This window comes from Bubalus kerabau, chromosome 23, assembly GCF_029407905.1.
Source record: "Bubalus kerabau isolate K-KA32 ecotype Philippines breed swamp buffalo chromosome 23, PCC_UOA_SB_1v2, whole genome shotgun sequence".
NCBI lineage: Eukaryota > Metazoa > Chordata > Mammalia > Artiodactyla > Bovidae > Bubalus > Bubalus kerabau.
Genome location: NC_073646.1, coordinates 22834803 through 22850502, shown reverse-complemented (window position 1 = coordinate 22850502; position 15700 = coordinate 22834803). Strand labels below are relative to the sequence as shown.

At 45.0% G+C, this 15700-nt stretch overlaps 1 protein-coding gene across 2 annotated transcripts in view; it reads right to left on the bottom strand.

The window, feature by feature from the left end:
• The window catches only part of PRKCB (protein kinase C beta), a 380788-nt gene that overhangs the window by 23605 nt on the left and 341483 nt on the right, over nucleotides 1-15700 (bottom strand). For both annotated transcript variants that reach the window (XM_055561653.1, XM_055561652.1), the window contains exons 14-16: nucleotides 10503-10583; nucleotides 10113-10220; nucleotides 3926-4066 (exon numbers count right to left, since the gene is read on the bottom strand). In XM_055561653.1, the coding sequence (XP_055417628.1) occupies nucleotides 3926-4066; nucleotides 10113-10220; nucleotides 10503-10583 (330 nt within the window). The remainder of the gene's footprint in view (nucleotides 1-3925; nucleotides 4067-10112; nucleotides 10221-10502; nucleotides 10584-15700) is intronic.

Here is a 15700-nt window from a genome sequence, read left to right as displayed (position 1 = left end):
CTTCAATAATAGCACCCTTCACTGGTGTTTGAATATAATCCTCTGTTATTGCCCCGTGGTTTTTCTTTCTCTTGCTGCACTCTATTTAATAGCATGCATGAGTCAGGAACATTGACAGATACATGCACGCCTTTCAATATCCTGAGAAGCACATGGAACTCTGCACACACTCACCAGGGCCTTTCAGAAAGTGTGGGGAAAGGGAAAATGTGAAATCCTCAGGTGGGGGCTGGGGGCTCTAGGGCTGGCAACTGCTTTGTGAAAGGCATATACCCAAGTCGAATCGAATGAGTGTGTGATGTGTATACATTGTGCTGTGTTGTGCTTAGTGGCTCAGACGTGTCTGACTCTTTGTGACCCCATGGACTGTAGCCCACCAGGCTCCTCTGTCCATGGGGATTCTCCAGGCAAGAATACTAGAGTGGGTTGTCATGCCCTCCTCCAGGGGATCTTCCTAACCCAGGGATCGAACCCAGGTCTCCTGCATTGCAGGTCAATTCTTTACTGTCTGAGCCACCAGGGAAGCCCAAGAATACTGGAGTGGGTAGCCCATCCTTTCTCCAGGGGATCTTCCTGACCCAGGAATTGAACTGGGGTCTCCTGTATTTCTGGCAGATTTTTTACCAGCTGAGCTACCAGGGAAGTCCAGTATATACATTATTATGTTTATTTTGAATTTACCCTAGGAATCAGAAATTCTTTATTCAGTGTCTTGTTTCCTTAGAGGTGATGGTAGAACATCTTGAAGTCTACAGCCCAGTCCAGTCACTGTACTTTGAAGGTCATTGTTAAACCACACAAACATTTCAAGACATCAGCTGGTTGGAAACCATATCCAATACAGAACAGTTGAATGATCCTACGGATCATCACTAGCTGTTGTAACCATTTTGTGTTATCAATGATAAGAAGAGCTCATTTTTCCTGAGTACCCTCTGTGGGCCAGGGTAAATATTCAAAGTATTTAACCAGCCAAAGTGGACTCTGGTTTTAAGTAACCAGCACTTATGGGACCCAGCTAAACATCAACCAGACTCTGCAAGATCGCTACCCTAGAGGTTATAAACTGACAGCCACGTATGGTTCATGGGTGTTTTATTTGACTTGAGTTGCATTTAACTTTTAAAATGTTGTTGCTGATATGTCTTTTAAAATAGTGAGACTACATACAACAGTCCTGAGGAGGATGCAGAGGTGCAGAGCCTGCATCTCCCATAAGACTGACCTGGCTGGCCCCATGCCTGCCTCATATAAGGTCCCCAAGGAAAGATCACTCTTAGTTTCATGAATAAGATAAAAAGAAAATAATAATCAGCGATGATCCACAGGACCCTCCAATTGGTCAGGTGGAGATGAACACCCACCTGTTGAGCTTTGAGAACCACCAGCTCCCCCGACTGCCCCTCTTTAAACCACTCCCACCTTCCTCACTGACATTACCTGCTTGGCCTCTGTAGCCATCTGAGTCTGTGACCTGTTCCTGGAAGGCACCTCTCCTCACTCAGACTGTGTAAAAACCACTGTCTTCCCCTTAAAGAGATTTCTCTCCCTGCCACGTTCCTTTGGCCTCTGTCTAGCTTCCCTGCAAGAGCTTTTGACTATGAACTCCACAGCAGTGAGTCCTAGACTGGAGCATTTATCAGATTCCCCTTGAGAGCCCCATGGCAAGGTTTCTGACTCAGGAGGTCTGGGGTGGGAGCCTAAGAATTTCATTCCTAAAGTTTCCAGGTGATACTGCTGGTCTGGGGACCACTCTTTGAAAACCACTGCTCTCTAAGCAAGGAATGAACCTCAAATGTCGGTGGTTCAGTTCTGGTGGGGATGGGGGCATATACATCTCTCCTCTAGCCAAGTGGAGAGAGGCTGATCTGCATATTGAGACCTCATGAACAGCCCTGCAAAACCCGAATAGGGTGTGTGTGTCCCCTCAAGTTCCCAGTATCCTGACTGGAGAACCCACTCTTGTCTTTCAGATTGCTTTTTGATCTTTTCTTACATATAATAAAAATGATGATACTGCCTATGACATGCAGATGTACACACGAACTCCAAGTACACACATGGACATTATCTTAGGGACTAGCACCAGCAGGACCCTACACTGTTCTGCCGCTTCAAAGACCCTGCACCTGAGACATTGACCAACAGGTGACATGTCGCTAACAAAAGTCATCATCAACTCTCCCAGAGTGCCTGCTGTGTACCGGTCATGTACTGAGTGCTTTATGCATCATGACCCTCCCCTGATAGAGAAACTGTTGTCATCCCTGTATTATAAGGATGCAACAGAGGAGCAGGGAGGGGAAACGACTCATCCAAGTTCTCCAGATGTAAAGCAATCAAGAGATGGTTTATTGGATCCACTGTATTCATGAGCGTCAGACACGATTAGGAATACTGTGCTCAACCCTGTGTCTGCATTTCAAGATGGATGTTACTAACCTGGAGGACAACAGGTGATGTCATATGGGACATGCTTACAGGTGGACAAGGGGCGTGTTGAGCCCAGAAATATCAGGTTTTGGAGTATCAGAGAAAGAAGCTCTGGTTGACAGAACAGGACTCAGTGATGGAAATTCTGAGGAGGCTGATTTGGTATCGCTATACACACTGGCAACAATCAGAAGGACCACAATGTGGAACTCGCTGCCTCTAAAGGACCCCAAGACTGAGCACCAGGAATTATCTAGAGAGAAACAGGACTCATCAGGGATACCGTGAATCTAATCATTTGGGGTGTGCAGGGCTGGGAAATGTGAGAAGCACCTGGGAGGCTTCCTTAAACTACATGCCCTTTGCCCCGGGGCATCCTGGTATTGCCTCTAATGGAGTCAGACTCCCTGAATCCTCATTTCCTCACACACTGGCTGAATGAACTTGGAGAGAGCACTCAATTTTTATGAGCTTCCATTTCCTCTTCCATGACGTGGAATAACAGCACCTGCGTTAATATTTTGTTTTGAGGATTTGCTTAGATGCTATGTGTGAACTGCTTAATACGGCCAGGTAAGTGGTCATGAAATTAATAATAATAATATCAAAACAAGCATCACTTTTACTATCATTTTTCACATCTGAGATCCTCATGACTTTTGGTTTTGATAACAAAGTTTACGTTCAGCCTTACTACTTTTCCGCCTTAGCCAGCAGTTACAACCCATAGTAAAGTCAACAGGTCTCCCCTGTACTTTAACAAAGAAACATCCTTCCAGTAGAATCACGGTCCTGATTAATCCAGGAGAAAACTCCTCCTCCCTGCTGAGTCCTTGGGGATGGAAGTGCTCCTGCATGCACACGACCTTGGGAAATGTGAGACTTTCGCTCTTTCAACAATTCCCCGAGAGCCATATCCACACCCAGAGGCTCTGGGAGGGCTTTATGAGCACGCCAGCCTCTGCTTCATTCTGGTTCGCCTTGGGTGGGAGCTGGCTGGGCGTTCTGTCTTCTTTACTGACTCAGATGGAGTGTATATTTCAAAATTAAATTTAAATACTGTCGAGATAAACAACATGACCTTTTCAATGTCAGTTTGAAGAGAAAATGACACAGTCGAACCAAGGAAAGACCGAGGGCGAAATTAGATTCTTTATCACAGTCCAAAAATGGATCTGAACTCGGCTCACCCAAAAACCATTCCCCCAAAGCTGCCAGCTCAGACGGTTACAATCATTGAATCAATAAAACAAAAACACAACATCCATGGTCTTTCCTGCATATATCGAGGCTGTGCAGGCGGAAATCTCCATTTTTGTACCCGCTGCCTTTGAGTATAAATATGAAAACTTATAGACATGTTCATCGAGGTCCACCCCTCGGAGGGCACCACGGGCACACACATCGGAGAGAGGAAAAGAGCCTGTTACGACGTGGACCCAAAAAACGTTATGATGTGGACCCAACCGCCTTTAGAGAACGGTTTACTTACGGCTTTCGGCTTATATGGGGGCTGAATCTCTTTGCGTTCAAGTTTCTCCCAGTCAATATACCGGAAAAATGCGTGCTCTTTGATGTCGCGTTCACCTTCAGGTCCACAACCCAGACGTTTGCCTGGGTGTTTGGTCATCAGCTTCAAGAGAAAGAGAAATGTAGAATGAATTTCAGAAGAGGAAATGTGGGACTCTCAGAAATGATCGCTCCTATGAATGAGGGAAGACAGCGCAAAGAAGACTCCCAACTAAATCTTTATTTTTGGCTTTTCATCCCAGCAGTAATTTCCCAGCCAGGTCTTTCTAATAGGAGGACCCAACAGTAGTGTCTGCTGCTCCCGGTCCCAGAGCAAAGTCCATTACAGTTAATCACACTTCAGCCTGACTGTGGCCCTGAACTTCAAGTCAGAAATATCACATGACGCATTTTGATTTAAGAATGACTTCTACACAATTACTGATGCATTTAATGAGAACAGTTTCAATATCTTCAAATTCTCCTCCTGCTACCACGAGGAAATGGGAGTTTGACCAAAGCAAAGGGCACGTTCATTCAGATAATATTTGCATTTCTCAGTAAAGCGCTTGTGAAAATGACAAGACAGAAGAAAAAATATTAGTCAAATGGACCCAAGTTTCAAGTAATTACTTTCCAAAAGCTCATTAAATAGTCAAAACCTAGCCCAGCTCATTTCCCTTGTATCACACATTACACTAAACTCCGCTGAGGTTTCTTTGGTGTCCCATTTAAATTACTTAATTATCAAAACCCTCCATCTTTGGGTCTCTGAGCCAGAGCTAAATAACAAGATGAATAGACGCTCCAAGATGAAACCAGACAGGCTCCCTCTTGTAAATGAGTCCAAAGCAGCAGGAAAATATCTCTGATCTCAAGACTTAAGCAAATGCACAGAGAGTCAAGACGGAGGAGTTGATGATTAATTTTTTAAAAAAGAAAGATCAGCAAGAGGCCATCAAAAGAAGAAGCAAGACGATTGAAACATACAAGACCATGAAGCTTCCTGGAGTTGACTTGACACCGAGAAGCCCATGACGTCAGACTCCTCAGATTTTTGCCCAGGGCTTGAGGATTATGGGGGGAAGGGATGAATTCAGCAATTCACACCTACTCTGTTGGACTTTCAGCTCAGCCTGATTCTTGCTACAGATAATCTGTCATCAGAAACTACCCTCCTACACCTCCACACACAGAGAAGCACATACTTTCCACAGATGCTTTATCTTCTAGGGGAAAAATAACCCTGCACTTCTGTTTCTAAGCTACTTCTTTATAAATTTTATGCCTAGTCTTACCCGAGTCTCACAATGACCCAATGAGTTGGGCGTTTTAATTTTTCCCCACCTGAGTGACAAGGCAATTGACACTCAGAGGGTTAAGCAACTGGCAAGGACTCACAGAGACAGTAGATGGCAGAGCTGGGATTGGATCTCACCTCTGATGACCTCTAAAACTTGGATATTTAGAGACACAGATTCCATGTGGTTCCCCAGGGATGATCTGTGGTCTCGCTTGGTCAGGAAAAGTTTAGGGAGGGCAAGGAAATTGGGCCAAATCTTGACTTTTGTGTAGGATTAGAATGGGAGGAAAGAAAAGGTTACAAGGCCTTGGTTAGCGCAACCAGCAACCCTATCCACAACAGCTTCTGGGGCTTCCCCGGTGGCTCAGTGGTAAAGAATCTGCAGTCAATGTAGGAAATGCAGGTTCAATCCCTGGTCTGGGAAGATCACACATGCTGCGGAGCAACTAAGCCTGTGTGCCGATACTACCGAGCCTGTGCTCCAGAGCCCGAGAACTGCAACTGCAGAGCCCACGAGTCCTGACTGCTGAAGCCCGTGCACCTAGAGCCCATGCTCCACAGCCAGACAAGCCACTGCAGTGAGAAGCCAGTACATGCAACTGGAGAGCAACCCCACTCACCCCAACTAGGGAAAAGCCCGGGCAGCCACGAAGACCCAGCACAGCCAAATAAATAAATAAAATCATATATAAAAAACGAACAGCTTCCGTGTCCTGAGCACTTCCTGTGTGCCCAGGCTCACAGCTATTATCCGTTACTCTTTCATCTTCACAACATTAAGGCCTCAGAAACTATTATCCTCATTTTCCACATAAAGACACTGGGTCCAGAGAAGCAGGTATCTGCCTAAGATCACCCAGCTAAGTAGCAGAGCTGCGCTTTGAACAGATCAGCCTGACCCACAGTCTTGAAGCTCCATCTTATAGTTTCTTACTGTTTACACCTCAATGTATGGCCAACTGGGGCTTCTGTCTGCTTTAAGTTTATTCAAAGGGGGAGTGGTGATCCGAGCAAACTGTACACTAATTTTTTTTATGGTGGAAAATAGGGTCTTTAATGGGATGGATAACAGCAGTCCCCAACCTTTTTGGCACCAGGGACCAGTTTAAAGGAAGACATTTTTTTCCTCCGACTGGGGTGGGGGCGTGGTTTGGGGATGATTCAAGCGGATTATAATTATGGTGCACTTCACTCATTATTACTACATCAGGTCCACTTCAGATCATTGGGCATTAGATCTTGGAAGTTGGGGACCCCTAGATAAGCGGACATTTTCAAATGGAATGAGACTTTTTTCAAAAACCTAGCTCACTTTCCATGTAAATAGGAGAATGCTAGGCGAAGGAAAACCACTGCAGAAACACCCCAGCACTAACTAATGCGAGGCTGTGCTCAGCTCTTGCACGCTGAGCTCCGGTGCCCGAAGCCAGCCATGCAGACAGCTGGACTTAATCACTCTTCCGATCTCTGATCACCTCCCAGACGCATCCCCTGGGGCCCACAGTTCAGGAGGAAGCATTTGGCTGTTCACTTGAGCATCACTCCTTCTCTGGAGCATCAACCTTGAAGAAAAAGCCCACACGGGCCTCAGCCAACTCAACTCAGAAAGGTCCCCAAACCCAATAGTAAGAAAGTCACCCTCGCTAATCCTGAAGGTTATGGGTCTGAAATTAATAGAAATCTGCTCTACCAGGGAAACTGCTAATTGGAGCTGAAGCTGAATGCAGCTGACCTGGAAAACCCTTTTCTCCATGACCCACTTAGAACCCCAGCTGTCTAGGCAGGCAGGGCTGTGAAGGGGAAAGTCCTGAACATGCATGGAGCACCTACTATGTGCCAACACTATGCGAGGAGATTCCTCTTCTGTTACCTCATCATTTAACACTCTTCCAAAATTCTGCATAGTGAGGATTATTATTCCATCGTTGGAGATAAAGAAACAGAAGCCCACAGATGCAAAGTAATATGCTCAAGACTGTGCACCTAGGAAGCGGAAGGGTTGAAATGTACAAATAGTCTTGAGTTCCCAAACCCCCCACTTTAAAAATCTAAGTCACGGGGAATGCAAACTTGAATATCAAGAGGAGGTTAGCATGTAACATGGCAGTGCCAGCGTTAGTAACAGCAGGAGTCGTAACCCAAGGGTTTTGGAACAGAGTGACAGACTCTCAACTGAGTTCCTTGTATTAACTCATCTCCTGATCAGAAAACCCTGTGTGTGGTCCCATACGTGTGTCCCCAATCTGCAGATGAGGTGCAACAACTTTCCGGCTGTCAGAGGGTTAATAATGCTCACACTTGAACTCAGATGCGGGTTTCTGCCCAGAAAAATCAGGAGAGGAGAGGACACATTCTTATCTGAAGGACAGACCGGCTTCCAATACAGCTAACGGATGCCTTACAGGAATGACAGACCAGCATGGAGAGATCAGATTTCTTTGAAAGAAACTGGAAAGCTGAATGTTAATGGAAATCCCCTGATCTTTAAACGTCGCCATTTTTCTTTTTTTTCCCTCCAGTGATTTTATTTCTTTGTTTTTATTGGACTATTACTGCTTTACACAGTTGTGCTAGTTTCTGCTGTACAATGAAGAGAATCCGCTATATGTAGACATATATCCCCTCCCTCTTGGACCTCCCTCCCATCCACCCCCATCTAGGTCATCACAGAGCACCGAGCTGAGCTTCCTGTGCTTTATAACAGGTTCCTGCTAGCTATCTGTTTTACACATGGAAGCAATACATGTCAATCCTAATCTCCCAAGTCACCCCACCCTCTTCCCTCCCTGTGTCCACATATCCATTCTCTAATGTTGGCAACTATTTAACAAACTAAGAGCTCCCTCTCTCCCCACCCTGTATCAACTCATCTGCTGATCAGAGAACCCTGATCGCAAGGGCCGTCCCATACGTATATCCCCAGTCTGCAGATGAGGTGGAACAACTTCCTGGCTGTCATAGGGTTAATAATGCTCAGACTTGAACTCAAATGCAGATTTCTGCCCAGAAAAATCAGGAGAGGAGAGGACACATTCTTATCTGAAGGAAAGACTGGCTTCCAGTACAGTCTCTCCCTCTCTCCCCATCCTGTATGATGACTGTAGGGGTTTGCCCTGGCCTTGTTCTATGCCCTCTCTTTGCCAAGGGCCTCGTTTAAGCTCCTCATGAACAGCTCAGCTGGTAAAGAATCCACCTGCAATGCAGGAGACCCCAGTTCGATTCCTGGGCCAGGAAGATCCCCTGGAGAAAGGATAGGCTACCCACTCCAGTATTCTTGGGCTTCCCTGGTGGCTCAGATGGTAAAGAATCAGCCTGCAATGTAGGAGACCTGGGTTTGATCCCTGGGTTGGGAAGATCCCCTGGAGGAGGGCATGGCAACCCACTCTGGTATTCTTGTCTGGAGAATCCCATGGACAGAGAATCCTGGCGGGCTACGGTTCATGGGGGTCACAAAGAGTCGGACACGACTGAGTGACTAAGCAAGCACATGAAGCTCTCCACGCCCTGTACCTCCCCTTCCCTCTTCCTGCCTCATACCTACGAAAACTATTTTCAAACTGTAAATTTTGAGATGTTAGGGACTGAGATGAATTCACATATGTCTTCCCCAGGGATATTTGCATCCTAACCTAGGCAGCTGACACACAAGCTTAGGTGATTCACTTAGAGTGGGAATTCAGGCGGCACAACAAGGTGCTTCTAGACTGAGGTTAGCCCAGCTGTTATAAACCTCCTGAGTTCAGCTTTCCTTCACTCAGGCCAGCTCGCATGCCATCTGATGGGTTAGGAAGGGCAGAGTTGGGTTGGGTAATGAGAAATCTGCCAACACCATGAAGATCTAGAACCAGCAGCCCTGGTTTATCCAGACACACAGGTGGGCACACTCTAACCCTGAGCCGTGCTGGCACTGCTGACTGCTGGGAGGGAAAACTTCATAAAGGCAGCATCCCTGAGCCCTGTTCTCTGGGGTCTCACAGTGTTCCTTTCATTCTTTCGGGAGAGTTGAAGAGTTACCGTATTTGAATAATGTACTTAAAAGGCAGTGGTTTTTAAGCAACACAGGGACTTTTTCACAGTACAGATACATGCCAAACTCAATCTCTAGCGGGGAGGTTGAGGTGTGTGCCTTTGAAAAAAGCACCACAGGTCATCCTGATGGTGCCAACAGGGAGGACCACTGGTCTCCAGGTATTCACCCATGTCATTGTGAGCATGTCCTGGCCAAACACGAAAAACAAAAACAAGCCATCCTTACCCAAAACAGGTGTCCTGCTTTGTTCACAGGTAAATTTGCATACATCACAATGTACAAACTTGCAAACTTTTCAGTCATTTGTGGGTTAGGGGGAGAGTGGGGGTTGGGAGACACTCAATTTGGGTCAACTTATCTAGAGGATCCCTTAAACTCAATACTGTGATTATTTTCTCAGGACAAAAGTCACATGCTTTTACTATTAATTAAACTTGTAGGCCCCAGCGCTGAGTGAGGCTGACCGGTCATGCCACACCCCTCTTGGGTACCTTCCCCGGGTTCCAGCTCTTTGGCAAAGTTTCTGGGCTCCCCACCTCATTCATTCCATAAGCCTTCCTCTGTGCTGGCCTAGAGCCTGGAGCCCAGCCAGCAGCCACATGCTGTTGCAGGCAGGCCTCTATGGTGTTTCTGTGTGAATTAGAAGAAAGCTCCCTTTCCTCGGGAGGCAGCAGGTCTGTTCCGGGCTCACAGGCTGGCCAGTGGACCAGGGGTGGGGTTTGACCTCCACTACCCCTCCCCCGCCCCAGGTGCAGCATCCTTGTACAGGGCATAACCTGCACCCCCGCGCCCCTGTAGGTGGTGGTCCTGGCTGCCAGCTTTAAGGGGCTCACTCACCCCTTTGCAGATGGCCACAGCTTCCTTGGACATGGACTTCGGATAAGCCACGTTGTGTTCCATGATCGACTGGAAGAGTTCATCCTCGTCCTCCCCTTCAAACGGTGCCTGTGGAGCAGAGCACAGGGTGGGAGAAGGAGTCCTGCAGGAACTATACCCCCCATCCAACTGCCCCAAACCAGCGTGCCCAGCTCCCTGGGGTCCACAGCCAAGCCATACCCAGGGCTTCCAGGAAGAGGATAAGGAAATGGGGTCAATAGACGAGGGTAACCCCAAGGTCATGGAAATTACAGAGGTTCAGAGCTGTGAGCTGGTATCCGGCTGACACTGAAACCACGGGGATGGGGGTGGGGGAGGAATTTCCTTACAAGTCACTCAAAATTCAATTACCTGCCCAGCCAACATCTCATACAGCAGGACGCCAAATGCCCACCAATCCACGGACTTCCCATAGGGCTGATAAGCAATTATCTGGAAAACAGAAGGCATCCGTCAGGGAGATGTGCAGGTTCTTGCAGTGGCTGAGAATGAATATGCGCTTCTCTTACAATAAGAGTGGAGCATCCCTGGGGCTGGCGGGGGTGGGGGGAGAGTTCTTCCTTTGCCTGACACCCGCCCGTTGTGAAAGATTAAATTGGCCGTCACAGTTCCAGATGTGGGCCTCTGTCTAAAGGGGTGAACAGGGAGTCCAGTGTCCACCGAAGCTATTTCTTTACCTTAAGAAGATGGATATCCTTTACAGAGATACCTGCAGGCAGGGAAGGCATCTGTGTATGTCACATTGCCTTTTCAAAGCACTTAGTACGGTTATTTTTAATTTTAATATAGTCAGCACAGCATTTTAAAGGAGAAAACTTGTCTTTCTTTCTCATGATAAAAGTAATAACATTTACAAACAATGTGACCATGTGTAAGACTACTGAACCGTATGCTTAGAAATGGTTAAGATGGTGATGTGTTTTTTTGCCACAATTAAAAATTTTTTAATTTAAAAAATGTAATAGCAGTTATTATTATTTATTTATTTATTTATTTTATTTTTTATTTTTTTAATTTTATTTTATTTTTAAGCTTTACATAATTGTATTAGTTTTGCCAAATATCAAAATGAATCCGCCACAGGTATACATGTGTTCCCCATCCTGAACCCTCCTCCCTCCTGCCTCCCCATTCCATCCCTCTGGGTCGTCTCAGTGCACCAGCCCCAAGCATCCAGTATCGTGCATTGAACCTGGACTGGTGACTTGTTTCATACATGATATTTTACATGTTTCAATGCCATTCTCCCAAATCTTCCCACCCTCTCCCTCTCTCACAGAGTCCATAGACTGTTCTATACATCAGTGTCTCTTTTGCTGTCTCGTACACAGGGTTATTGTTACCATCTTTCTAAATTCCATATATATGCGTTAGTACACTGTATTGGTGTTTTTCTTTCTGGCTTACTTCACTCTGTATAATAGGCTCCAGTTTCATCCACCTCATTAGAACTGATTCAAATGTATTCTTTTTAATGGCTGAGTAATACTCCATTGTGTATATGTACCACAGCTTTCTTATCCATTCATCTGCTGATGGACATCTAGGTTGCTTCCATGTCCTGGCTATTATAAACAGTGCTGCGATGAACATTGGGGTACATGTGTCTCTTTCCCTTCTGGTTTCCTCAGTGTGTATGCCCAGCAGTGGGATTGCTGGATCATAAGGCAGTTCTAGTTCCAGTTTTTTAAGGAATCTCCACACTGTTCTCCATAGTGGCTGTACTACTTTGCATTCCCACCAACAGTGTAAGAGGGTTCCCTTTTCTCCACACCCTCTCCAGCATTTATTACTTGTAGACTTTTGGATTGCAGCCATTCTGACTGGTGTGAAATGGTACCTCATAGTGGTTTTGATTTGCATTTCTCTGATAATGAGTGATGTTGATCATCTTTTCATGTGTTTGTTAGCCATCTGTATGTCTTCTTTGGAGAAATGTCTATTTAGTTCTTTGGCCCATTTTTTATTATTATTTATTTAAAATATAGATATACTATGAGAATACAATTAAAACAGTTCTTTATCAAGAGAGACATTATGATTGATATTTGGTCTATTTTCCTCTAGATTTTTTTCTATTAATATATATTAAACTTTGTGTGTATGAATGTACTTTACATAAATACTTTAATATATGGAACTTTAATACAGCATTTTATTCATTTAGAATTTCCATGCTAATATCTGTACATCAACATAACCAGCTTTTTCACCTCTGCATAATGTTCCATTGGATGGATATACCAAAATCTATTTCATCAATACCCAACTGATTAGGTTTCTTCCATGCAATTAGATATGTGGACATCTGTCCAATTTTCTTTCCTTAAGATAAACTCCTAGGAGGAGAACTGGTCAATCAAATGTTATATCTAGTTTAAAGGTTTTCATACTTATGACCAAATTGCCAGAGCATGGTAAAGCCTAGAACAGCTGTGTGACCATCCATTAGGATGTGAGTGAAGTGAGTGAGTGAAGTAGCTCAGTCGTGTCCGACTCTTTGCAACCCTGTGGACTGTAGCCTACCAGGCTCCTCTGTCCATGGGATTCTCCAGGCAGGAATACTGGAGTGGATTGCCATTTCCTTCTCCAGGGGATCTTCCTGACCCAAGGATGAAACCCAGGTCTCCCGCATTGGAGGCAGACGCTTTAACCTCTGAGCCACCAGGGAAGCACCCCCCCCTTAGGATATAGGGGTGAAAACTAACTATCAAAGGGATTAGTTAAGGAGTTAGGGATCAACATGTACACACTATTATATTTTAAATGGATAACCAACACGGACCTACTGTATAGCACAAGGAACTCTACTCCATGTATGTGGCAGCCTGGATGGGAGTTTGGGGGAGAATGGATACATGTTATATGTATGGCTAAGTCCCTTCGCTGTTGACCTGAAACTATTACACCATTGTTAATCGGCTATACCCCAATACAAAATAAAAAGTTAAAAAAAAAGGATTGGAAGGTGATACGGCAAAGGTTAAGGGGTTGAGGACTGAGGGCCACACAGTCCAGAGTTGGAATCCTGACTGCTGTTGCCCAGCCTGTGACCCCAGGAGACGTCACTTAATGTCTCTAAGTCTCAGTTTCTTCATCTACAAAACCAAGTGTATAATAATATCTATGTCACAGAGTTTTAATAGGATGAAAGAGAAATATGTGCCTCTCACATATTATGCCCTCAAAATGTCAGCTATGACTTGAAAGTTCTCTAATTCAGTGATAGTTGATTTTATTCAACAAATGTGTCTGAGCAAGCTTGGCTATAAAGCTTGGCTATAAAGTCTGTTTATCCACCTCCATCTCCCACCTTGGCGTGTGCCCTGAAATCACAAGTGTCCTCTGAGGAGAACTGCTTGCAATGGATGAAGGAAAGCTTTCTGTGAGAACACTTATTGAAAGTGTTTTCACACTTTTAAAGTACTTCATGTCTCTTTTGATCCTCATGACAACCTAACAAGTTAATCCTTTTACAAAGGGAAATAGATCCTGGGAGGTGAAAGAAGTTGCCAGAGGCGAGGGGCTTAGTTAATGGCAAAGCAGGGGGAAACCTGACCTGCAGTTTATTCCTCCCACCAGCAGGTTGCGGGCTGCGGGCTGGAGGAGGAGGCAGTTTCCCCCGTAACACAACTTGGGGCTTTACCAGCATCCAAGAATCTTTGAAAACCACACATGTGGGGGTCCATGCTGCAGTGATTCTGATTCCATTCATCTAGGGTGATGCCTGGCCATCCCCATTTTAAAAGCTCCCCAGGGACTTCCCTGACCATCCAGTGGTTAAGACTTTGAGTTTCCAATGCAAGGGTTCAATCCCTGGTTGGGGAACTAAGATCCTGCGTGCTGTGTGGAGGGGGGGGAAATTAATTAATTAAAAAAATAACAAAAACTCCCCAGGTGATGGTAAAGGGCAGCAGGCCTTGTGAACCAGAGATCACTGAACTCACAGCAGATCAAGGAACTGTATCTGATATCCTCACTAATTAACACAATGATAATAAAGCAATGTATGTCACACAGGGAAAACGCCATTGGGTCCTAATAAAGAGTTAAGTGCTCAAAAGATTACTTTTCAATTCCTTAAGTAATACACAAATACATTTACCTTGTGCAAAGATAAAATGGTATACAGATTAAGATTTACAATGGCCTTATCCTCAGAGGTAACCAGTGTTGTAAAACCAGTCTGGAATCTTCATGCATCTTCTATACTTCTGCACGCATATCTACATACTTGTAAGAAACATATAGCAGTGTTCTGTGTATTGTTATTTACCATAGATGGCATCATACTGTATTTATCATTCTGTAACTCAATTTTTTCCTCTCAACAACGTTTCAATATCTGCATATACATCTCATTCACTTTTTGAATTGAGGCTTAACAGTATTCCACACTGAGGAGGGCATGGCAACCTGCTCCAGTATTTTTGCCTGGAGAATCCCATGGACAGAGGAGCCTGGTGGGCTACAGTCCATGGGATCGCAAAGGGTTGAACACGACTGAGTGACTAAGCACAGCACAGTATTCCATACTGTAAATCATTCAGTCTACTGCCCATCCCTTGATTAACAAACACTGTTCAAGTTAGTACAGACAGGTGTGCTCTGATCTTTATAAGGGCTGCATAATATTTCTTAATATGAATTGCAATTCTTTTCCTTCACTGGTAGTCACTGAGACTGTGTCCTATTTTTCATTATTAAAAATAGTGCTGCAATGAAGAAAGGACTTTGAAGACATATCCTTCCGAGTATGGTGTGTGTTTGTGTGTCTGTGTGTGTGTATGTTGCAAACTAGATTCCTAAAAGAGGAAGAGTTTTGGTAACAGAGTAGGCAGGTTTTCAATTTAGCGCCAAGCTACTTAGTGACAGGGGTCCTCCCATCACCATTGTTACATATGAAGCCTTAACAGTCGAGAAGAGAGGAATTCGAAAATGTCCATTTCCAAGCTCGCGGTTCCTTTCCATAAAAATCCAGTAACAGATTGCAGGATGCCACCTTCCTGAGCACCAATTCAGAGGAAAAGGAGGCTATCATCTGGCACAAATTTTTGTACCATGACACTTAGGGGAAATCCATTCTGCAACTGACCGCTTCCTCTGGGAAGGGAGGGGGAGGCACTAAAATAAATCTTCACACTTTCATTTATATCTTAATCACAGGAAGAAAAAAGCTGAGTCTTTTAGGATTCAGCACAACTGCCGCATACCTATGCGCACACGGACCCTGTGTCATACGTCTGTCCCGGGAATCAGTCTCTCTTTCTCTTACTCCTTCTCTGCCTTCCCGTCTCCCCTGAACACACGTTTCAGTGGCATAATTAGGAGGTATCATATGGCCACGAGCCACAGCAGCTTGACGAAGAATCTTACTGATGTGTGGTGGATGGTTCTTTTGAGTTTTATTTAAATTTTCCCCCAAATCTTTATGTATTTTGGGTCTGCGCTTCTGGAATGTGTGCTAAGTTAATTTACATGTGTGATCTCAAAGGAACGATTTAGTCTAGGAGAAGGACCAGCCTGAGGTCCTGCTTGTCTGGTACCCC